At 34.8% G+C, this 25,412-nt stretch overlaps 1 protein-coding gene across 1 annotated transcript; it reads left to right on the top strand.

Moving 5' to 3' along the window:
• Nucleotides 1–1,062: 1,062 nt before the first annotated feature.
• Nucleotides 1,063–24,840, top strand: LOC138695217 (protein lifeguard 1-like). The gene is made up of 7 exons (XM_069819677.1): nucleotides 1,063–1,194; nucleotides 5,131–5,315; nucleotides 9,275–9,325; nucleotides 12,579–12,669; nucleotides 17,176–17,301; nucleotides 22,334–22,486; nucleotides 24,599–24,840. The coding sequence occupies exons 1-7, from the start codon at nucleotides 1,063–1,065 to the stop codon at nucleotides 24,749–24,751; spliced, it is 891 nt and encodes a 296-aa protein (XP_069675778.1). The 3' UTR covers nucleotides 24,752–24,840.
• The last annotated feature ends 572 nt before the right edge of the window (nucleotides 24,841–25,412 follow it).

The raw sequence follows: 25,412 nt of genomic DNA, 5'->3' as shown, positions 1-25,412 counted from the left end.
GACTATCAGTATTGCATTGTTGTCTGGAGACTAGACCTCATGCAACAAAAAAGCATTTGTAACGTAATTAACGAGAAGGCTCTGCCTTGTTAAATTTAAGTGTGGGGAGTATAATGACAGAAATGAAAAGAAATGTTATTTTAAATCCTAAATATCCTTGCAACAATCCCAACCATGCTCACAATAACAATCACGAACAGCATAAACGTTTCACGCAATTATAGGGATCCTATGAATACTCTGTCGCTTTATATATAAATTCTGAACATACAATTATTCATGTTTATGTAATGTTTAAAAATTATACAAGAGAAAAGGAGTTACAAGATGATAGTGAAGTGCGTACACTACAACTCAAATTTTTACAGAATAGTTATTTTAGTAATCATCATCATAAACATCATCATCATCATCATCCTGGCAGGTTATAGACCCAAAAGAACTCTTATGGTTATAATTATAAAAGATACAATTCGAAAATGGTGAACAATTTCATATTACTTTATTTTAACTTTTTTTTTTCAGAAATAATACTAATATGAAATGACCATTGGTTCTCTACCATATATCGACTGGATGAGGTAATTAGCTACAAAAAAAGAGCGCGCAAACACACACATACACTCATTTACACATACTACATTAAGTATTTTATATTACTATACATTTTCCGTTCATTACCGGCATATTCAAATGATTAAAATCATTACTACTGCATTATAATATCACTAGTAAACACATACACGAAGAAAACAAACATAGTCTATCTATTGTTATTCAGCTGTTTACATTCGTCTTTTTATTACACATATTGTCAATATGGTAGCCTATAATATTATATATGCAAAACTGTTCTGAAAATTGATCATCACTGTTAAAGCTTTCTTGCAGTTTACAAGTTGCAACTTTCCGTGATTTAAGGATTTATTTCTAAATTTCACTTTATACTAGTGCATTTAATAACGTTTTTCTTTTTACAATTAATGTGTCGTTATACAGTACCTATCAACATTAATTTATTTTAATAAACAAATAATTAAATTTATCAAAAAAGTGTGAATAATGTCTTCCACAAATGGGACTAAAGAACAAAATTTAAGTGGTCAACATCAGCAAGGAAAATCTCCACCACCTGGTTATCCCCCACCAGGTTATCTTCCTTATGGACATCCCTATTACAATACTTCTATGGTGGTAAGCTTAAAATTTGAGAAAATTTAAAGACGTTCATTAATAAGGGTTACCTTTGCATATTTACAATGAAATATTATTGTGAAAATACAAAGTTAAATTTATACAGCAACAGTAAAAACTTCAAGACAAAGTTCACAGAGATGGCCAAATTATTAGACTGACATAGATTTTCATTTTCAATGCTAAAACATTTCAGCAACTCACAATAAGCGTGTGCGCGTGAATGTCTAATAAATAATGCTAATTCTGAAGTCTGAATAGTGTAATATGTTACTAGTCAGCGATGTATGCAATGGAGGGGGAAAGGAACGAGCTAACCTATCTCATTATCTCCTGGCTTAGTTGCCTCACGAGTGATGCCTTATTGGTGTCACTTATCAGGGTCAAACCTGATTTGGATAGTTGATTAAACAACAAACAATAATTGGTTTAATGACATAATATTAATTATAAGGGCCACACAACCCACTTTCTTCCCAATCCAACAGTCCTTCGTAACATTTCGTGTGTAATCTTCCTGGCTTCCGCAATAGGCTGGAAATCTATCTAAGCAGTATCACAAGAGGCTGAGCACTTTTTTTTCGGAAGAGGGGCCCAAAGGCTTACACTGCAGCCTGAGGCTTATTGTGCTTATCACTCCAGTTCTGTGAATATTTTGTCACCGAACGGTCGCACTCTTGTAAGATACAGCAAGCTGCAAAGTCAACTTAACCCAGGCTGTGGTAATGATGATAAGTCAGTGGCGGCTCGTGAACTTGTGGATTGGGAGAGCTGCAGTAGATTTTGGTACATACAAATTTCACTTCTTGATACCATTACTAATAAGTATAGGACAAAAATAAATGCATTACATATCGAAAAACCAATACTTTCTCACTTAGTTGGGAGATGTCTGTGGCATCATTTTCTAATCGCTAAAAAAAAACTAATACCATCGATTTCAGTCTGAATTTCTGATCGGCAGACACTCAACTTGCAATCTACCAGTTCATTCTGAATTGTCTTAGAATTACCTTTAAACAGTGGCATGTTCCAAATGATTTTGAGAGGCTCGTTTAGATTACTCACGGACTGCAGCAACCCACGAAATACACCAGAGTCCTTCGAATCGTTTTTTCAATATGTCCCCTAAGGGGAAGTTCATATTGGCCACAAAATTTGACACACTCAATATTTTTTTAAATAATTTCACGATTTTTTCTCACTTCTTGATTATGTTTGAGAATGTTTGTTCTGTTCGTTTCACTTAATTGCGCAGCAATATTAGTTTTGCCTAACATAGCCAATGAAACAACATTTTTCAGGTGAGATTGCGAAGATTCGTGCTTTTTAATTTCTAGGGGCAAATGTCCTAAATCTGTCACACCACTCCTAGTCTATGCAGTATCACCACCGAAGAGGAGGCAACCACAAATGCTCAGCGTAAATGTCATTATTATACTTCCTTACATATATGCACTATTTCGGCTGGAAGAAGCTCGAGTAAGATTTAAGTTGGGTAACGAATGACCCTTTAATTTCACTTCATTACATCAATTTTCTCCGCAAGGGAAAGTAGAGAAAAATAAAATTAATATTCTGTAATTCACACACACTCATGCTTGCACATTTGCACTGGTTAAGTTACGGTACTAAGACGTCACACCAAAGCAATACTCAGATAATATACTGATGGTCAACAATTTTTTAAAACTGGAAAAGAAGTCTCTTTCGTATTTTACGTGCTATATCAAAAGGATTATACTCGTGAAATCATTTTGAGTTAAAGCAAATATTAGGTTCTGCTTGAAGAGAATATTAATTTCGTTGTATTAACTCGATAAGATTATACAATAATAAGTATGTGAAGAGAAAATAAAAATTTTGTCATTAAGTTTCAAGGGAATAGAGAATCCATTTGACGCAGCATTACAATAGCGGTGTGGGAGTGGAGGAAAGATCTTCCCTTGTCGCCTGGCTCTGCAAGCCACTGCAGCAAAGTATGGGTTTTAAACAGCAGCAGTTTCCTCTGCTCCCCTTCACCCCTCTACCCCCTACCTAGTAAGACACACTCCCTATGATCTATCCCACCCTGCAGATCCCAGGACGACTTTGAATGCAGTGTCAATTCCAGTACAGTCGACGCGCAAAAAGATAATGCATAAGATAACAGTACATATTCCCGAGCAGATGAAATATAAAGCAATTTACCAATAAAAGCTGTAACAGTTCTTCTACAAATTAATATTATTTTTATTTTCCTGTCAAAGCAGGGAGTGCTGCAGTCCGCAGCCCCTGTAATAGGTAATGATAATATGTAAATAAATGAAGGCGAAAACAGTCTGATGACCAACGCTGATAGTTACCCAGCAATTCTGCTTCAGTTGGTTGAGGTAAAACCTCGAAAAAAATCCCAACTAGGTAACTTGTTCCAACCAAGATTTGAACCTGGGCCCGCTGGTTTTATGGTCAGACATGCTGTTACTTCACAGCAGTGAACTGGAAAGAACGTTAGTAGCAACTGCTGAAGAGCAGAAATTTCTAACTACTACCACTAATAAATAATAATAATAATAATAATAATAATAATAATAATAATAATAATAATAATAATAATAATAATAATAATAATAATCTTCCTCAACTAGGTGAGGTTATCAAAGACAAACAATGATAAACAGCAGCATTCAAGGTGTGACAATTAAATGGCTCACAAGAAAATGGTTTACATAAATTGAAAGTTACATTATAGCTATTAAATAACTTACAAGTAGGCTAATTAAGATCATGAAAATTTGCAGTAAAGTAAGAAGATAAAAGTTTTTTTTTAATAAAATAAAAATAAAACGAAGAACAACAGAAATTCATTTAATTTACATTCATGTACCTAGCAATGAAAGCTAAAGAAATAATTTTGAGAATCTTAGTCTAATAATTTAGCCACCTTTTAGATTAGTATCAGAAACTTTATTCCCTCTTTCCAGATATTTAATTCGAGAGCTTGTTTGCTATCGAACCTAATACAGTGTGGCTTATTGTGTCCTCACTCATATTTTCTGGTTTTTTTATTGCTGTGTCTGCAGTTTAACAAAACATCCTGCAAACACATCTTCAGTCTAAATAAAAATGTTGAACCTCAGAGACATCTGTCTACAAAGCAGGGAACTTTGTGTGGAGGTGAGAAATAGTTGTCAAGTAAATTTGTTTCAGGCCTTTAATAAGGAACATCGGTGAATTTCACTAGCATATTACACAGATTACTTCTTGCTACCACCCACTCTATGCTCTATATTCATAAAATTATTTCTTTACCACTATTGATCGAAATTGTATGCACTTATGCCGCTTTGGAACTATCTTTCTAGACTGGCGTTGTATACCTGTCAGAAGGAAAAAGAAGCATCGGATTTTGACAGCTTGTGGTCTAATTTGATTCGAACAAATGCAGCTTTTCATTCTGCAAAAGAATTTTTCAATGTTACTTTTGTTCAGATCAAATTTCTGCACATTTAAAGGACTAAACTAAAATTCTTTCAATAATTTATCATCATAATACACTGCTCTCTTAAATTGACCGAGCATATTGGGAATTAAATCAATGGCTTTCCCAAAACATGCTATGAAATATTTCATATAAAACTATTTTTATCTTGAAAAGGAATGAAAAACGAGCAAAATTGTATTAAACTTTTTTGTTTGAAATAACTCAAAGAATAAGCCCTTAAAATTAATTAATTACTTATGGTTCACTCCGTATATGACATGAAGAAATCCACTAGCATAAATTTCTTTTCTTAAGTGTTCAATTTGTTTATTGTTTTTCAGAAGTTTTAGAGACTATTTTTAAGCTTTTCCCTCTTGAAAAGAGTCTATAAAATATGTTTTGTTACTTATGACTTGTAAACTGGTGTTAAATATATTTCAAGTTTTTAATTACATTATTAGTTAATATTTTAGCCTACATCTGACAGTCCAGCATATCGCCCTGGAAGGCAGCAACAAGAAAGTTTTGAAGATGAAGAACGTTTTGGGATATCGTTTAGCGAAAAACATGTACGAGCTGCTTTTGTTCGAAAAGTTTATACTATTATAACACTACAGTTGTTGTGGACAACTGCAGTATGTGCCGTATTCATGTTCATGTAAGTGTATTTCTTATTTATATCCGTCACGTTTATTCTATCAGTCTTAAATACAGTGACATTATATTGTACAATATGCTCTTCCAAAATGAGTGTATCTTATAATCTAGTAAAATTTAATGTTCATTGCTGGAAACAGCTCAGTTTTCGTAAAATTTTACATTTTTCTACTATTATAATTCCCATAATGTTTATGCAGACATAATGATGGTTCAGTTGAAAATTTATGAGCATGGCCTATAAAACAATTGACATTTCAAGGCTTATACTACCATAAAATACTCAAAGTAATACAGGTTTCACAGGCCCGGTTTCTTCAACCTTTGTTAAATTATAACAGTGTGTTATTCCATTTTAACTGTAAACTTAACAGGTGAAGCATTTCTTCAACTACTGTTAGTACTAACAGGCTGTTAAAACCTATGTTAATTTAACTGCCCAATTTCATGCAGTTAAATCATTTAACTCTCTGTTAGCATAGAAGTATCCAATATGGCCGGTGTGTTAGATGCTGAACTTCTATATCTGGATTATTTAGAAAATGATATCCATGAATACATAAACAGAGGGGTTGATTTCTGTGATTTGACAGACCAGAAGTTCATACAAAGGTATAGGTTATTTTCTGCCAAGCCTCACTTTTCACTTTCAACTCAGATCCGTTTGTTTGTTTATTATCATTAATTGGTTTATACTGCGAAATAATTTCCAGCAGAAGATTTCTTTCGAACGAAGAGAAATTACTCCCACGATTTCTTTTTGTTCTAGTGTTTTCCATTTCATAACAGCAATACCAATACACTGCTCCACGCTATTGTGATAGAAGAGGAAAGAAGCAGAAATTAAACCTGAGAGAATGGAAAGACTTCTATCCTCTCTGAATCAAACAACGGAAACAAGCGAGAACCGCAATTGTCAAAGTTCAGAAAACAGAAGTGAGCCTATACTTGGTTATAGGTTATGGTTAAACTCTAGAATCTCTGGTCCTAACAGAGAGTTAACAAACAGAACGTTGAAATGCGAAATGTAAAGATGAAGAAACGCAATATTTTTAACAGCAATTCATACTTTTAACTTACAGTTAATTAATGCTATGTTAGGTGCATTTTAACAAAGGTTGAAGAAACCGGGCCTTAGAATAGTGCTATTCAGAGTAACACGAGTGGGTAACAGCCTGCTTAGCAGTGATTCAGAGGGTCAGCTTGCGATTTAATTATATGTTGTGTTGTTGTTGAACAATGCTAAGGATCTTGGATTTCTTCCATTCTCCTGTGGACGTCCCAATAGTATTTGGTGAGCTGTGATGGTAAATCAGCATCTATTTTCTTTATTGCTGGGCACTGTAGCAAATGTTCTTTATCCATGATGGAGTTCAGATTTCTACAGAGGATGCACTTGGATGCTGGTAGATATTAATTCGATGTAGATGAGAGGAGACACAATCATGCCCAGTTGTTAAGGGGTTAGGTACAGCTTACAGCAGTAAAATTTTGTAAATATTCAACATTTTTTTCCTCCATTAATGTATCTTGTACAATAATGAAAATTAGTATGTGCAAAACACTATTCTTCTGCTATATGAAAAAAATATTTTTACGATTTAAAAAAAAATATTTATTTTTTTTTTTTCAGTTCACTTTGCAGTGATGAAGCGTTTCCCACATAACTCAAAAACTATCCAACATTCTGTGATGACATTTTTTGTGTGTATTTATGCATATCATATCTGCAATATGATGCAAGATCACTTCTCTACCTTCGATAGATTGTCTGATAAGAAATAAATTCATTTTAGAAAATGGTCAAGTATCAGTATTTCCTTATAACTCAAAATAAAAAATATATATATATATATATTATTTATTAAGGAATGTAGTTGTAAGAGCATATAAAAATTGATCCCATCTTATGACAAATGTCTCAATTCCAGTGGATATGTTGACAAATAGTGCAACAATTGCTGTATCTGTTTCAATAAATCTTTCCCTTTTTTCTAAAAAAAAGTTAATATTATTTTGACATTTAAAATTAAATAATAATAATAATATATCTTTTTTTTTAACTATAAAAATTTTGTAATGGAATTTTAAAAAATAAGGTAGTTATAAATTAAAACAAACTCGCAGCATGAAAGGAAACGCAGTGACACTCAGGACATGTGTCGCTAGTTATCAACATATGATGTAATGCATGGCACGCGATTTTCAACCTTCAGCACATCATTTACAATTGCTTATTTAATAATTTCCAAGTTTTCCAAGTTTCTGTCATAGAATTGTAAGTGTTAGGATAAGAATGTATTTATCTAATCATAAAAAAGACCGTAGTAGAAAAAAATATTCCATTTGAAAATATCAATATCTATTTCATAGTCAGTTTTAATACATACTCATAGTAAAATTCTTAATAACTTAAGAAAAACTTGAAATAATGTATGTGCACAGCTTTTGTGTTGAAACCACAAGATATACTGGTATGATTTTCAGAATATTTTTTACAATAACCTATATGTTAACCACCCGAATATTTCACCCATCACTATGGTTAAACCACTGATGATGTATATCAGTACTAGAATATTGAAAATATTCGGAAATTAACTTTTCTGAACTTCAAATTTGATATGGAATGACTCTATTTCATTTATTCTAGCTCAATTTTCTAAAAGGAACCAACCAAAAACATTTTTATAAGGAAATAACAGTCACCCAAGAAGACATCTTTTGGTTAACAATAGATTAAGACAATGGGCCACATGGTATAACAATTGTCTGGATTACGATGATGATGTTTATTTAAAAAATGGCCATGTACTTTACCTTTACTGAAAAATAACACAGTTTTGATTGATGTTCCTGCTTTCCACTTATTCTTTCGGGCATAATATGACAGTAATGCAGTCACTGAACGGCCTTAGATTTATGAACTTAAAAATGCGTATGAAATTATTTTTATGGTATGTTTTTGAACCGCATGATCTACCTATCTGATGAACAACAAATTGCGTTCCTATGCTAGAAATATTAATGGTTATGGCACGAAATATATCTAACCTAATAAGGTAGAGAATGTACTACTATTATTATTATTATTATTATTGGGGTTTTATGTATAACATATTCCTTCCCTTCTTAGCAAGACTGTAAGCAATTTCTTTACCAGATAATCCACATTGTGTGCCGTTACTCATTGAAAAACTATTCTTTTGTTAAGCTTCATCAAAATATAATTTTCCAACAATCAGTTATTTTCTTTTATTTATTTATTTATTTTTTTTTTTTGCTTTGAGGTAACAGACTCTTTGATATATCAGTAATAGCTGCTTTAGAATCACTGAATACAGTATTACTTTTATTTCTTAGAAAACTAATTTATGATGAAAAGTTTCACCCATGTTGAATCTTTCATACACCACTTTTAACACATGAATATAACTAATTGATTAAATGGCGATCTTTTTTTTTTTTATTTTAGTTCGTTATTTAACGACGCTGTATCAACTACTAGGTTATTTAGCGTCGATGAGATTGGTGATAGCGAGATATTTGGCGAGATGAGGCCGAGGATTCGCCATAGATTACCTTGCATTCACATTACGGTTGGGGAAAACCTCGGAAAAAACCCAACCAGGTAATCAGCCCAAGCGGGGATCGAACCCGCGCCCGAACGCAACTTCAAACCGGCAGGCAAGCGCCTTAACCGACTGAGTCACGCCGGTGGCTAATGGCGATCTTGCTAGTGTTAATTGTGTAAGCATGTGCGGCTTACAGCTGTTTCGGTGCTTCTTCACACCATCCTCAGAGCCTATTTATATTCAAGTATTAAAAGTTTCACGTTTAAACGAAAACTTGGACTGTTTACGTTTATACCTTAGAGTATTCTAATATCTAAGTTTTGTCAAATAATTAGATACTAAACGTGAACAAATACATTAACATTTCTTATTATTTTCTTTTCAGTGGTCTACCCATGTTTTTGATTCAGAATTTCTTCATTGTCTACATACTGCTGTAAGTTACAGTCTTCCAAAGACCTTTCACATTATAACTATACTTAACCGAAACCAACTAGAGATGTTATTAGCTCTCTTCTTTTTTTCTTTTTCTTCAAATTGAGGACATTGGCATATTAAATTGTGCACATTGCATGCTCCGTTAACAGAGATTAAAAAGCCAACTCAAAAATAAGTATAAAATTTCGTATGCTGTCTTAATTCCTTCTAGCTTTCCAGAAGTCAAGAAATATTTGCACATTGCTGTATCCAATTTACATTACTAAAGCAGAATATTCCATTTTCGTATACGGTACTCATACTACAACCTTATGTGGAAGTCATTCATCAGAGTGACGCACAATACATGAGAATGCATGGATTCTCTATGTTCTATTGTAGGCTACTGTAACTTCACTATAACTTCACAAAGCTGAAGGAAACTACTATTATGATGGAGAACAATGATTTAATAAATACGCAAATTTGGCATTCCTTATGCTAAAAAAGAGATTTTTGTATGTACCGGTATATAAACTAAATAAATTTAAAAGTGTTAAAATTTTTAAAAAGTATATACCTTCGACAGACAGCCCGTTTCGACGTGATGTTACGTCTTCATCAGTGTCTCTTGAACTACTGGTGATCTTGAATTCTGCGATGTGCATTTGTCGATTGTAGGGGTGGGGGTATTCATTCATTCACTCATTTATTTTATTCCATAGATCTTACATGAGCAATGAAGCTTTAAGATGTGGAACAAGTCAACATTTTACAGTATTACAATTACAATTTTTACAAAATTTTATAATTTTATAATTTTACAATTTAGTAATTTTCTACAATTTTTACAATTTTGTCCAATTTTTTACAATATTTTGGCGAGATGTAGTGAGATGAGGTGAGGTCCGAGGATTCGCCAAAATATTACTCGGCATTTGCCTTTTGGTTGGGGAAAACGTCGTAAAAACCCAACCAGGTAATCAAATCAAAGGGGGGTAATCAAATAAAAGGGGTTGATGCCAAGGACTCGCCATAGACCATCCGGCTTCAGTCCCATGGCTGTGGAAAACTTTGGAAGAAACCAAAGATCAAAGGGGGATCCAACCCAAGCCCAAACGCAGCTCCGGATCAGCAGCCCAGCGAGTCTGCCGACTGAGCTACATCGATGGCTCTACTAAAAGTATACAATACATAGCCAATCAGATTATTAAATTTACAAACGCAAACGATCATTCATAAGTTGAGCTATATGTATAATACAAAACAAATAAGTTAATTAAATTTAAGGCATAAACAATTCAACCAGTTGTGATATACAGAAATTGATAATACATATCATGCAAACTACTTCATATTACAAACACAAACAATTTATCAATAGAGCTATATAGATTACTATTCAATTTAAAGCATATACAATTCATCGGCCAAAACTATACAAATATATACAATACAAAGTAGCATAATTTCATTAAGCTATACAAATTTGTGCAATTGATATCAAGTAGATTAATTCAATTTATAATCACAAACAATTCATCAGTTGAGCTATACACACTACTATACAATTTACAGCATATACAATTCATCAATTGAGCTATACAGACTACCATTCAATTTACAGTAGGTCTATATACAATTCATGCTACACAGACTAGTAATCATTTTAAAAGCATATACAATTCATCAGCCAAACTATAGTTCAATTTACAAACTTATTTTCGTTAAGCTATACAAAATTGTACAATTCATATGAAGTAGATTAATTCAATTTATAAGCTTAAGCAATTCATCAGTTGACCTATACAGTATACTATTAAATTTACAGTACATACAATTCATCAGTTATGCTAAACAAAAATATACAATGCATAGTAAACAGATTAAGTCAATATAAAGACATATTTTAGTTGAGCTATATAAAATTGTATATGTCATTTAAGTAGAATAATTCAATTCACAAGCATAAACAATTCATCAATTGTGTAGAAGGTATGAGTATGTATGTTGCTCTTATGGTGGGGGCTGGTTGTTTGTGTGTTATGACGTATCATGACGTCGAATAATGTGTGGGTATTGAACTGTAATTGTGTGTTAAGTATATGTTGTGGGTATGCTATTGTACAACAAAGTGTTAACGTGAACTTTAATCAATGAATTACGACGATATAAGTTATTCAGTTCACCAATATCGAACTATGCGAGTGAAAGTGATCAAGACATCTCACAACATCAAATTCGATCAAGAATGCCTCAAACGAGACGTAATACCCAAATACATAAACATAAAAAACAACTCATATCCAGCACAGAAAACAAAAAGCTACAGCAGAGAAAATCTACATACAAAACAATATACAATAGCATACCCACAACATATATTTAATACACAATTACAGTTCAATACCCACACATTATTCGACGTCATGATACGTCATAACACACAAACAACCAGCCCCCACCATAAGAGCAACATACCCCCACCCCTACAATCGACAAATGCACATCGCAGAATTCAAGATCACCAGTAGTTCAAGAGACACTGATGAAGACGTAATGTCCACACCTGTGGAGTAACGGTCAGCGCGTCTGGCTGCGAAACCAGGTGGCCTGGGTTCGAATCCCGGTCGGGGCAAGTTACCTGGTTGAGGTTTTTTCCGGGGTTTTCCCTCAACCCAATACGAGCAAATGCTGGGTAATTTTCGGTGCTGGACCCCGGACTCATTTCACCGGCATTATCACCTTCATATCATTCAGACGCTAAATAACCTAGAAGTTGATACAGCGTCGTAAAATAACCCAATAAAATAAAAAAAAAAATGAAGACGTAACATCACGTCGAAATGGGCTGTCTGTCGAAGATAGATACTTTTTTAAAATTTCAACACTTTTTAACGTGTGACTAAGTAATTTTATGTTTTTAACAAAGTGTTAACGTGAACTTTAATCAATGAACTAAATAAAGGAGATTGATTACATTAATTCATGGCAAAACATTTCGGTCTTACTTTTATGAGACAAATGATGCAATAAAATTTCAGTTAAATGAATGTGTTCGCCAGTTAAGTACAGTAACTTACATACCATATAATACAATTATTATGTTCATGCTTTGCCACTGTTTTATAACATGCCACAAATTCTCTGTAATAATAATTTACGAGTAACCATAGTATAAATAATTATCTCTTTCTGGAAATATAACAATAGTTTCACTGAATTGTTGTTTTGAAATTACATGTAAGTAAAACGCAATTTTTATATTTCAGAGGTGTATTCTTCGCATTAGCTATGGTCATTACTTGCTTCCAAACCCTTCGAAGAAAGTCTCCCATAAATATAATTCTTCTAGCTGCTTTTGTAAGTATTTCCTTTTCTACACATTCATATTATCTGAACTCCCATTATCAATACACGGACGTCACGCAGAAGTAGGGAGCTGGTCTCCTGGTAAAGTTTGCACTAGACAGTGGGTTCAAATTCTACTTGAGCTCATTATACGTTTGGATTTTTTCTCCTGAGGTTTTTCCACACTATAAAACGAATGATAGGTTGGTTGGTTTCTAGTGCTCTGGAAATTGGCTATGAACCCATCCCCCTACAGGCTTCCAATAATTTTCAGATATATGTGACAGTGGTGCGAAAAGACAAAGTATACGATTATGTCTCGTGACCAGAATATTGTACGAAATGGAAATATAAAAATTGGAGATTTATCCTTCGAAGAGGTGGAAAAATTCAAATATCTTGGAGCAATAGTAACAAATATAAATGACACTCGGGAGGAAATTAAACGCAGAATAAATATGGGAAATGCGTGTTATTATTCAGTTGTGAAGCTCTTATCATCCAGTCTGCTGTCCAAAAATCTGAAAGTTAGAATTTATGAAACAGTTGTATTACCGGTTCTTCTGTATGGTTGTGAAACTTGGACTCTCACTTTGAGAGAGGAACATAGGTTAAGGGTGTTTGAGAATAAGGTGCTTAGGAAAATATTTGGGGCTAAGCATGAAGTTACAGGAGAATGGAGAAAGTTACACAATACAGAACTGCACGCATTGTATTCTTCACCTAACATAATTAGGAACTTAAAATCCAGATGTTTGAGATGGGCAGGGCATGTAGCACGTATGGGTGGTGAATCCAGAAATGCATATAGAGTGTTAGTTGGGAGACAGGAGGGAAAAAGACGTTTAGGGAGGCCGAGACGTAGATGGGAGGATAATATTAAAATGGATTTGAGGGAGGTGGGATATGATGATAGAGACTGGATTAATCTTGCACAGGATAGGGACCGATGGCGGGCTTATGTGAGGGCGGCAATGAACCTTCGGGTTCCTTAAAAGCCATTTGTAAGTAAGTTATCTGACAGTGGTGACTCGTGCCAGAAAAATTAGGTGAAGGTCAATAGAATTCTAGGTAATTTCCTGGAATCAATGGATGGTCCTGACGTCATTGAATGACGTTGCAAACGATTTTGTAAGCTATATAGTGGCCATATTGGATTAATGTAATATATTCACCATTATCTTAAATTTCATTAAAATCACAGCATATAATACATACAAATTTGCAACATTTTCGGAGGTTACTCTTAACACCGAAGAATTTACTGTTTCAACAAAACTTCCACACAATATATATCACAAGTCCATATTATAAAAAAAAAAAATCTAACACAACATTTTATACAAGGCAGGGCAATGAAACGGAAAGATAACAAAGTAATTTAAAACATTGAAAACGTTTGTTACCAGTAACAATAAAATATATACAAATGGCTTTTAAGGAACCCAGAGATTCAGTGCCGCCCTCACATAAGCCCGCCATCAGTCCCTATCCTGAGCAAGATTAATCCAATCTCTACCATCATATCCCACCTCCCTTAAATCCTAACAATAAATATATTGGTAAGAAATGAAAACAAAGGATTTACAATGTTGTTTTATAACAAAAAGCTCAGTTGGTAGAGCAGCTGGCTACGGACTGGAAGGTCCGGGGTTCGATCCCAGGTGGTGACAGGATTTTTTCTCGTTGCCAAACTTTCAGAACGGCCCCAAGGTTCACTCAGCCTCCTATAAAATTGAGTACCGGATCTTTCCTGGGGGTAAAAGGCAGTCAGAGCGTGGTGCCGACCACACCACCTCATTCTAGTGCCGAGGTCATTGAAAGCATGGGGCTCTACCTCCATGCCCCCCAAGTGCCTTCATGGCATGTTACGGGGATACCTTTACCTTTTTTTTAACAAAAATTATTTCTTGAAAATAACACCTCAGAAGTTATTTCTTGAAAATAACAACTGAAAAATTATTTCTTGAAAATAACGACTGAAAAAAATTATTTCTTGGTAATAACAACTGAATCATTTATTTTTTGAAGATAACGTCTGTGAGGTAGTGTCCATTCAGACGCACAAATTCCTCAAGTCGTGACCTCAAACTGTTCATTACATTTCCAAGGATCTCCAATGGAATTGCAGCCTCTTCATCTCGAATTCGCTGTTGTAAAGCCGGGATTGTCTTAGGAGGATTATTCTGGAAGACTTTTGTTTTCAGGAACTCCTAGAGGAAAAAAATCAAAACTGGTTGGGTCGAGGCACCAAGCGAGCCATGGGATATCCCCATACCTAGAAATGATGTGGTTTGGAAACAAAGCCCTCAAAGTGTCCATAGAGATTTGTTAATAGGTTTTCAGAATGTAAAAAAAGGGATAGTTGCAACATTTAATTTGGGGACATACGAGAAACTTATAAGAAAGAGAGAAATCTGTGAGTGACATCTCAGAGTGTACACTAGCATGTTTAGCACAGTATAAGGAAAAAATACCTTAGTCTTACACCATTCAAACTGACACATTACTAACCATTAGTTTGTTTATACTAATAAAATTTAGAAGCTACATTAATGATTCAGATTGGGAAAAGATAATTGCAAAGGTTGTGTTTACAAGAACTAGTAAATAATGTTCTATTTTGTAATGCAACACGACCTGTTTCATGCAGACAAGAAACACTTATTTTCATACATACTAAACACCTTCTAACAACAATATTACTGTACCAATGATTATGCACAGCAGGGGCGAATGCTAGTCACAAAAGTTAGACTTGGTCTTTTCTTCATAAGGGAAGATGGGAGGATATAATAATTCTTAATTAATAAAAATAATCAGACCCACATAGCCTAAATAATTTATTTTATAATTATGAAATCATTAAGAGTCATAGATCATATTCGCTTATCGGATGTAGAAGTTCGATATGATATAACAAACATGGCCAACAAAACAGTTTATGTAATCTTCATCTTCCGATGTTTGGTGACGTATACACGTCCGTTGATGTGACATATTAATGAATTTAAATACTATTATAGTCACAATCATGCCATGGTATGAAAGAAAAATTTCACAACCTCGAGCGGGAATCGAACCTGCGACTTCCTGTTCTCCGGTCAGGCGCTCTACCACTGAGCTATCGAGTTCGTCTCACGCCAAAGGCTTGGAATTATCCTTTCATACTGGCGACTCTGTTATAGAGTACTGTCCATAGCGTCTGATCTAGTCAGCACTGCTTATGGCTTGAAAGAAACTTTACAAATGTAATCTTCATCTTACGATGTTTGGTGACGTATACACGTCCGTTGATGTGACATATTAATGAATTTAAATACTATTGTAGTGACAATCATGCCATGGTATGAAAGAAAAATTTCACAACCTCGAGCAGGAATCGAACCTGCGACTTCCTGTTCTCCGGTTCTCCTGTTTATTTAGTTTTTTCGACCCTGCCAACCAATGCATATTGTTGTATTGAGTTGCACTGAACGAGCGCACATTTTCTCTATAATGTGTCTTCTCTTGAATAGTCCTTCGGGAAAATGGATTTAATAATAAGGTTTCAATGACACACAATTCCGAACTCATTGCAATACTTCAAATTAATGTTTAAGAATGAATAATACATGCAGCAGCTAACACATGCATTCCGCTCAAACAGTTACATTGCACTCGCAAATCACAGCACACTCCCACTGTCATTACTGATCTGTGTAATGTTAAATAGTCGTTGGTGTAGCTCTCGGACCAGAGCTTCAAACAACACATAACAGAAGCATGTGCGCCTAGGACGGACTAAGGAGGAAGGCACTTACGCATGCAACATATTCTCGCTATTTCTACGTCTTTCCTGTAGCTCCGAGAAACGAGCAAGCATTGCGATACTTGTGGTATGCAACCTGCAGATGGTATTACGCCTATACAATATTCTAAAAATCAAAATAAATTTTAATGTACGTAATCCCATTTTGAGAAATAGACATTCTACGAAAATATTGGGCTTGCGCAGCAAGCATAGCATGCCCTGAGAAATTGCCCCTGTCAACAACAATATTACTGTACCAATGATTATGCACAGCTATTGCTTGGAAATAAAATTACTTTTAACTGAATCAGAAGAAACTAGAGGTTTAAATTTATTTGCTTTGTTGTCACTTCTCTGTACACATTGATGTTAATAAAAGAAAATGACTTTCTTATTATAATTCTACAATACGATATCCATACAAACAATAAGGAAAAAGAATATTAGAAAAATAAAAAACAGTTACCCGTCTATGACAAATGTCCGTAAACACTGGATTTTTGGTGTCCCTTATGGATTTCATATGGGACAAGTTTTTCAGGCTTCAAATACGGCACACCTGGCAACCCTAAGCAGTACTACTTAATCGTTTTCAAGTGCCAGCTGGCCACCACATGTGGACTATACCATACATGAAGAAGCTCATATTTTAATTATAAAGAAAACTAAACAAATGAATGAGTGCAAAGAAAATAATGTACTTATTTTTAACATCTTGTTTTCAGACCATTGTAATGTCACTCATAGTAGGCATAATGACGGCATTTCATGACGTCCTGTCAGTTTTGTTGGCACTTGGCTCCACTGTGATTGTCTGCACTATAATAATTTTGTTTGCCTGCCAGACTAAGGTAAGAAATACAATTCTTTCTATAATAACTAATTTCTCTTGACAAATTATTGTTCGTTTAATATGAACTGTATCATATAAAATGCGAGTTTACACTATGTAATCAGAAAACTGAGTACTATGACAAATTTAGGAAGAAAATCATCTTATGTAATTTAGACTAAATTACCATTGTGTTTTTTTTTTTTATTTTATCTTAATATTCTTTTCAATATTAAAATAATTTTTACTAGAGAGCAGGTGGAGAGAACAACTTACTCTTATTTCCACTCACAGTATAGCATTTCTTTCTGTCAGCAGGGTTGGTATTTATTTATTTATTTATTGTCCAATAGCAGAGGCTGACAAGTCACTTTTCTCTGGTCTCCCAGTATAAGCTTGTTTCTTGGTTTAAGATTGGGCAGTGCAGATGCTAACTCTTCATAGTTTCTTCTGTTGGTCTGGTAACAGCAGCGATCTGTACAGCTGCTTGAAAGCGAGTGATATACAGTACGGTATGTTCCCTCACTGATAAAATTCATGCATGTTTCATGCTAATTATCATTTACCTCAGTTTTCGAAGTCTTGTCTCCCGACACGAATACAAGCATCACAACTGGAGAAAAAGTTGGACACTCGCTGAAGTTCCTCGTTTGTAACAATTAATTTTCATGGCTGAAGAAGAAGAAATGACTGAAGGTCATCTCATAACCTGTGAAGTTCTACCTGATGGATCCACCACAGAGAAATATTGGAGAGCAAGAACGCTAATGGCTTCGTTGCCAAAGCCCGGCATTAGATAACAACAACATTTTCATGACTGTTCTCTTTCGGTTCATCAAGTGTGTGAGGGTTGTTAATGTACACCTTCTCTTTCTGCGTGTCCCATAGATAAAAATCGCATGGATTCAAATCGGTGAGCAAGCATGCCACAACCCTCGATATATCTCTTTTCATGCAACGTAGCTTTTTAGCTGCCCAAAACAACATGAGCCATTTGTGCTCAAGCATTGTTACCTAGCTGTAATGTTAAGATTCAGTCACTTTTAGTTATGATAAATTAAATATTACATGCACCCAGACAAAATATTGTAGCCATGAAGAATATGAAATGTATGAACTACGTAACACGAAAAACATTATAGCCTAATTATCTGTTGACTTAGGCTTCCGCAGACGCTGTTTATAGGTTGTAGGTTTCTGGGTTCTTGCCGTGTTGTCATTGTTTCTAGAAGCTGATGTTTCGACCAACATACTGTGACCATCTTCAGAGCTGCAGTGACTTATTGACCACTAGTGTGACTTTTATAGCTGTCTCTATGTTCCTGTCGATAGCTGGTTGGTTGTTGATTCTCCTCCTGTGATTGATCCGATGGCCATCCAATAATTGAGCATATCCTGCAATGTTGCAGGAAATGGGAAATTACATTGACTGTTGGTGTTCTGCTCCGGCCCTTGATAAGGACCATATGACCTTGACTGTTGATGTTCTGTTGTGGTCTTTCATGAAGGGCGTAATTGCCTCTATCGCATTGCTGGAAAGTGAGGTTGGTGGTCGTCGTTGTTACATCTGTTGAGACTATTCTGTCTCTCTTCTCCCTGTGGAGATATCTAGGCTTCCTATAAACAGCAGCCGCAGTTTAGTGTAATTTGAGCTCCAGTACCTTTTTTGTAAGTTCATCTGCCATTTTGTTATGAAAGATGCCAATGTGCGAATCCATTGAAAAGCTACAGATTTATTTTGTTCCTCCTGATGTTTAAACAATTTGCGACATTCCATGATGGTTTCATCTTCTGGTATTTTAATGGATGCGATTGCTTGTATTGTGGCCTTTTGAGTCTACTAATATGACTGCTTTGAAGAACATTTCCAGGTGAAAGCGTAAGTTCTTAAATGAAACTTCTACGGCTTGTACTTCTCCACTGAAGGTAGAGTATTTAATGCTAACTGCAATGTATCGACTGAACAATTTTGAATAGATGCCTACACCTGCATTTTTACTGGTTGTCATTTTGGAGCCATCTGTGTAGATTCTTAGCTACTCTGGTTCAGGGAACTTGGTACCGTAAACTGGGGTTACTTTGAACACAGAGGAAACTTTGAACATTTTTTCAGAAAATCACATTTAGGTTTCTAGATGCTACACTTGTTCGATGGAGGTAAATTTGGTATGAGAATGATTTTTATGATAATTTACCTTCATCTATAACAAGTGCAGTATACCTGGTTGGCGAGTTGGTATAGCACTGGCCTTCTATGCCCAAGGTTGCGGGTTCGATCCCGGGCCAGGTCGATGGCATTTAAGTGTGCTTAAATGCGACAGGCTTATGTCAGTAGATTTATGGGCATGTAAAAGAACTCCTGCAGGACAAAATTCCGGCAAACCGGCGACGCTGATATAACCTCGGCAGTTGCGAGCGTCGTTAAATAAAACATAACATTTAACATGACAAGTGCAGCATGTAGAAACCTAAATATAATTTTCTGAAAAAATGTTCAAAGTTTCCTCTGTGTTCAAAGTAACCCCAGTTTACGGTATTTATTTTTTCTAGTGCTAGTTGTTTGGCTATACAGTAGAACCTCTATTATCCGTGGTAATGAAGGGGGTGGGCTAAATGATTGATCGAAAAAAATCGGATAATCCGTACCATAAAAGATTTTCGTAAATTTATTAAATAATAGCCTATTTGCACTTTCGTAATTCCCTTAGCGTTGTTGTACTTAACATGCTAGATAGTGGATCAGAAGTTCACAAATTTAAGTCTGGTTATCAACGACAGGTTGTTAAGGGGCAAGGAAATTCCTTGTAGTGGCTGTCTGTGGAAAGATATGAGTAGTGGAGCTCTCGTGCTGTAGATTTACGTACTTCATACACTCCAATCCCGTATTTTGATGCGATTTCAGCCACGGTTTCTCTTTCCACAAACCACTCGATTATTTAAAACTTTTTTTTCGATTCTTAGCACAATGAGATTTCGACACCCGTAGAAAACCATTCATATATAAGTTATACAGTACGACAATTCGAACAGTAGACAATACTGTGTAATGGGAAAGGCTTGCAATAACACACTATAGAAAAAAGAATAACGTGCTAATATAATATGTTCATTTGGGTATGAGATTTCTAGGATTAATATTGGTAATAAGTTGTTATCTATTAAGTTTTATTTATATTTCAGATTTATAGGTTCTATATGGTTTATACCTTATATTTCCACTTATGGAATATCTAATACACCCAGTAATCCATTTATTTCTGCAGCAAAAAAACAAAAGCGAGAGAAAGACAGACAGTTAGGGCTATACTACACGAACGTATAGGAACTTGGTTTTTGGTAATATGATCGCATGTATAATTGCATGACTATACTACACAAGCGTTAAAAATGCTGCGTTTGGTTGCGTTGCTTCGACGTTGGGAAGTTTCAACGCAGAGGTCTGTGTTGGCAACGCCATCTTTTGCAAACGTATTCATACTACATGTGCGTCACCAACACAACGAAGCAAATGTAGTTTTTACTACCTACTCTTGGTGAGAATGAAACCATTTCGAATATACCTCCACCTAAACAAGAAGACATAACCGGATGGTATTATTTCTCAGGCTACTTCGGGTCATGAGAGTAATGTAAACGATACCCAAACAAAATCGGGACCCTCTCTTCGCTCGACAGGGACAGGAAGAAAAGAAAAATCTGAAAATATTCTAGTAACTGCAACAAGGGATATTACAAATATATTATCAGGAAGCGTGGTCATACAAAGACAAGACAGAGAGAATGACAAGGATGGAAACATAGCTATCCTCTTATCATTTGTCAAAATCATGGACAATTTACCTTCAGAGCTTGCAATTGAAACCCGATTCAAAGTTTCTGAAGTGTTCAGAAACCTGCTTGTCGAGCAACGGGCAACATCAAGAATGTCCCAAATGTCGGATATGAGTGTTATTGTCGATGGTTCAAATGATTCTGAATTCATTGTTAATTTGAGTCAGTACTGATTTCTGCAGCTTGTAATGTTCTTAATTTTCAACATATTATGCATAAAATAAAAATATAATCATTACAAATTAAGGAAAATTTTATTACTTACCTTAATGTTACAACCAACTTTTCGACAGGATGAATTGATTTCCTCATTACAGTATCAGTTTTCCTAATTTTATGAGAAATTAAATTCAAAAGATCATCAAAACTTTTTATTGACATTCTGTAATAGAGAAAAAACTTGTCGGGATACTGTCAGTGATTTTCAAATGCAGTACAGTATAAAACTTTCCTGTCGACAGTCTCTTAATGTTTGCGGGATGAATTCACCATCTCCTTTTCCTCTTTTTCTGAGACAGACTTATAAATTGAACACATAGCAGAGCTACATATGCAACTTGTATAACATCCATTATAGTACTGAAACCAAACACAGCGTCCCTAATGCAACGTGTAGTTTATACTTTTTTCATGCGTTACCAACGCCTGTCAACGCAACTACGCAACGTGTAGTTTACACATTTTTCACACGTTACCAACACCTGTCCTTTAGGGAGGCCGAGACGTAGATGGGAGGATAATATTAAAATGGATTTGAGGGAGGTGGGGTATGATGATAGAGACTGGCTTAATCTTGCACAGGATAGGGACCGATGGCGGGCTTATGTGAGGGCGGCAATGAACCTTCGGGTTCCTTAAAAGCCATTTGTAAGTAAGTAAGTAAGTAAGTACCAACACCTGTCAACGCAACATTTTTAACGTTCGTGTAATATAGCCCTTAATCCACCAATTGGTTAATAGGATGACGGACAATCGGGGTTCTACTGTACATGGATTTATATCGGATTTCTTAGTTATTTCTGGTGTAGAGAGAGTGGCATTGTACTGTTGGTAGTCTAATAGGTTTAGCATTTGAGGTGTTGGTTTGATTGTTATATCCAAATTGTCTTTTTGGAGAATGAATTGGTATTGGTGAGTATTCTATTTTCAATACTAGATTTCCGTAGATATACTGTGACTTATAACTAATTCCATCCGATTTGTTCTATTACTTGTTACAGTACGACATCACTGGCTGTGGACCTTTACTGCTAGTGCTGGGCATTGCAGTTATGACCTACTGTTTAATTGTTTTGATTTTGAACATTTTTTATCGCTATGACAAGATTCTTCACTTGGTTGGTGCTGGTCTTTCAACTGGATTATTTTCGTTGGTATGTATAAACATAAGAGCTTTGTGTTGTTGGTTAGTGCCCAGTGTTTTCAGTTTGGGCTGGAATTCTGCTAGCCTAGAACTTGAGTTGAGTTACATTTCGGAGGTGGGATGCTAGTAAGTGCAATTAACAGTTATCTCTGATCATAAGATGACTAGGGCATTTGCAGTTAGAAGTAAACTGCAGGTATTACAGAGGTAGTGTTTAAGGGGAGGTGATGGGTGAAATTTGTTTTATGCATTTTTAAAGCTACGTCCTTGACTTTTTGTACACATAATCATGGTGTGATAGATTATGATGTGGTGAAGTTTCATTTCTGTAAGTCAATTAGTTTCTCAGTTATTAACAAAAATATTCTGAAAAATTTGCATATTTGAAAATGAAATCTGTCACCCAATTTTTTAGTAAAACATTTCAAATTTTGTTTGCAAGACCATTGGCATATTTAGAAAAACATCACGCGTTAGTTTTCCCATATCTTTACTACAAAAGGGGGTAAAAAATTTTATAACCAATGCGTACCTAAAAATATAAATTTTCCATTGTCACTATAAATATTTCATTTTTTCTATTTCAAAAAGTATTCATTTAACCATAAAACTCACGCACTATTTTGCTAACGACAGCATATAGAACATACAATAAAAGTTTCATGTTCCTAGCATCAAAATTGTAAGAGCCTTTACACTTCGAATCTGACGAAATGTGCTGAAAAAAAAAAAAAGTGTGAGAAAACAGCTTGTAAAATTTGCATGAAATTGAAGTTCAAGGGTGCAGCGTAATTTTTATACTTTCGACTGCCGTAGAGCATTGAAACTTGCTCAACATAAAAATAAGAGATTGCTGACTCATTTTTACAAGAAAAAGAAAATGCGATTTTTGACTGAAAATGACCAAAATTTCACCCGTCGTCCTCCTTAAGGTACGGTCACACATCGGTACTTTTGCAGCGCTGCAGTACAAAAAACTGCGCAATTCTTGTACTGCGACGTGTGAACAACGGTGCAACCCGAAAAGTAGCGGCTACCGAACCTGCTGCCCGCTACTTTTCCATGCTGAGCGCAGCTTAAAAGTAGCGACGTGTGAACAGGGTTCTCAGAGTTGCAGCCGCAGCATTTTTGATATCGGTTTTGTTGAAACTTTTGTTGCGGTTGCAATCAGTGTTATCACCCAAATGTGCCAATGATACTTTTATTGTTTGGATATATTTTAATGTTAAATGTGATGAAAATAAGTTATTTGTAACAGTTATTAAATACACAACACAGCCTGAGCATAATTGCTGACGATATAATTCATTTTTTTAAATTTTCCGTAGCGTAGTACCAAACAGGAGGGTTGCCAACATTGATTACGTGAATATACTGTTGGTTATCATTTAAGTATATAGGCGTTTTTAAAAGCTTTATAGTAAAAATAATGTCAATTTCTGAATACTAGATACAACAGAAAAGCAAATAATAGATAAGTAAGCTTTCCCATGAGTTTCTTAATAATGCGAACATAACCACAAAATGTATATTGAGAAGTCAACACGGAGATGGAAACCTGCAGCATGACTGCGGCTGCAAAAATAGCGCCTAGTGTATGAACAGACTCGCAACCTCCAGTTGCAACTTTTGCAGCACTCTGGTTGCGCAGCACGAAAAGTAGCGTGCAGCTCACTACTTTTGACTTACATGTGAACACGACACGCAACTTTTGCAGCTGCAGTACAAAAGTTGCGCTGCAAAAGTAGCGATGTGTGACCGTACCTTTAAATAGTTATCCACCTCCAGGATGGCACAAATTAGAGCAGTTGTGTAAGTTTTATGCTCATACACTCCAATTAATTAATATATACTGTACTTTTCTAAATGATATCAGGCCTTTCACGAGGTAAATAAATGTAATTACAGTACCGGTATATGAATGTTTGACTCTTAAACCGACCATAATAATTTACAAAATATTGGCGTGAGTAAATACACCATAACTGATATTAAGTATAAAATTAATCATTTATTCTTCAATCAAGTTCTTGTAACTGTGATGGATGATCAGGAACTATGAGGTGACACCAAATGAAAGGAGTTGACATACAAAAGTATGAAACTTTAAGTTTCTTTTCAGTATCTAATGTATGACACACAGATGATAATGGGAGGAAGAAGAATTGAAATTTCTCCAGAAGAGCATATATTAGCAGCACTACAGATCTACCTAGATATTATAAATATCTTCCTTAATTTACTTACTATTTTTGGTATTACTCGTAGATTGTGAAGATAAATAACGTGTTATTACTATTTCTGAAAGATTGTATTAGATCTTGTTTCAAAATGTTTTGTATGTGTTTAATATAATAAAATATAACTTCCATTTGTATTATTAAAGTCTATTTTATTTTTAGTAGTACATAGCAATAATAATAATAATAATAATAATAATAATAATAATAATAATAATAATAATAATAATAAATCATAGGTTTGCCACTTTAGGAAGCTCTGACGAAGTTGAGAAAGTTAGATATTAATAGTGTGCGGAAAAATACCAGAGATAGTATCAAAATTGCAGCTGAGCAGAGCATAGGTTATTATGAAACTAAGAAAAAGAAACCGCAGTTTGATGAAGACTGTTCCATGGTAGTAGAAAGAAAGAAACAGGCAAAATTGAAATTCTTACAGGATCCAGTAAAGGAGAATAGAGATAATTATTTGAATGAAAGATGGGAAGCAAGTCGTACACTCAAGAATAAGAAGAGAGATTACTTGAAGGGAAAACTGAATGAGGTAGAAACAAACAGTATGAATAAAAACATTAAAGATCTATATAAGGGCATAAAGGAATTTAAGAATGGATATCAGGCAAAGGTAAACGTGATCAAAGATGAGAATGGTGACTTGCTTGCAGACTCTTATTCAATCCTGAACAGATGGAAAAA

The sequence above is a fragment of the Periplaneta americana genome, chromosome 2 (assembly GCF_040183065.1).
Source record: "Periplaneta americana isolate PAMFEO1 chromosome 2, P.americana_PAMFEO1_priV1, whole genome shotgun sequence".
NCBI lineage: Eukaryota > Metazoa > Arthropoda > Insecta > Blattodea > Blattidae > Periplaneta > Periplaneta americana.
The sequence above is the reverse complement of the archived record's forward strand: the minus strand, read 5'-3'. Positions and strand labels throughout refer to the sequence as shown.

What these genes read in the sequence shown, in the direction of transcription:
- LOC138695217 (XM_069819677.1), top strand. Translation starts at nt 1,063, where the DNA reads ATGTCTTCCACAAATGGGACTAAAGAACAAAATTTAAGTGGTCAACAT. An exon ending in TTCATTGTCTACATACTGCT is followed by an intron (nt 9,326 to 12,578) that starts GTAAGTTACAGT and finishes TTTATATTTCAG; the next exon opens with AGGTGTATTCTTCGCATTAG. An exon ending in CAACTGGATTATTTTCGTTG is followed by an intron (nt 22,487 to 24,598) that starts GTATGTATAAAC and finishes GTTTCTTTTCAG; the next exon opens with TATCTAATGTATGACACACA.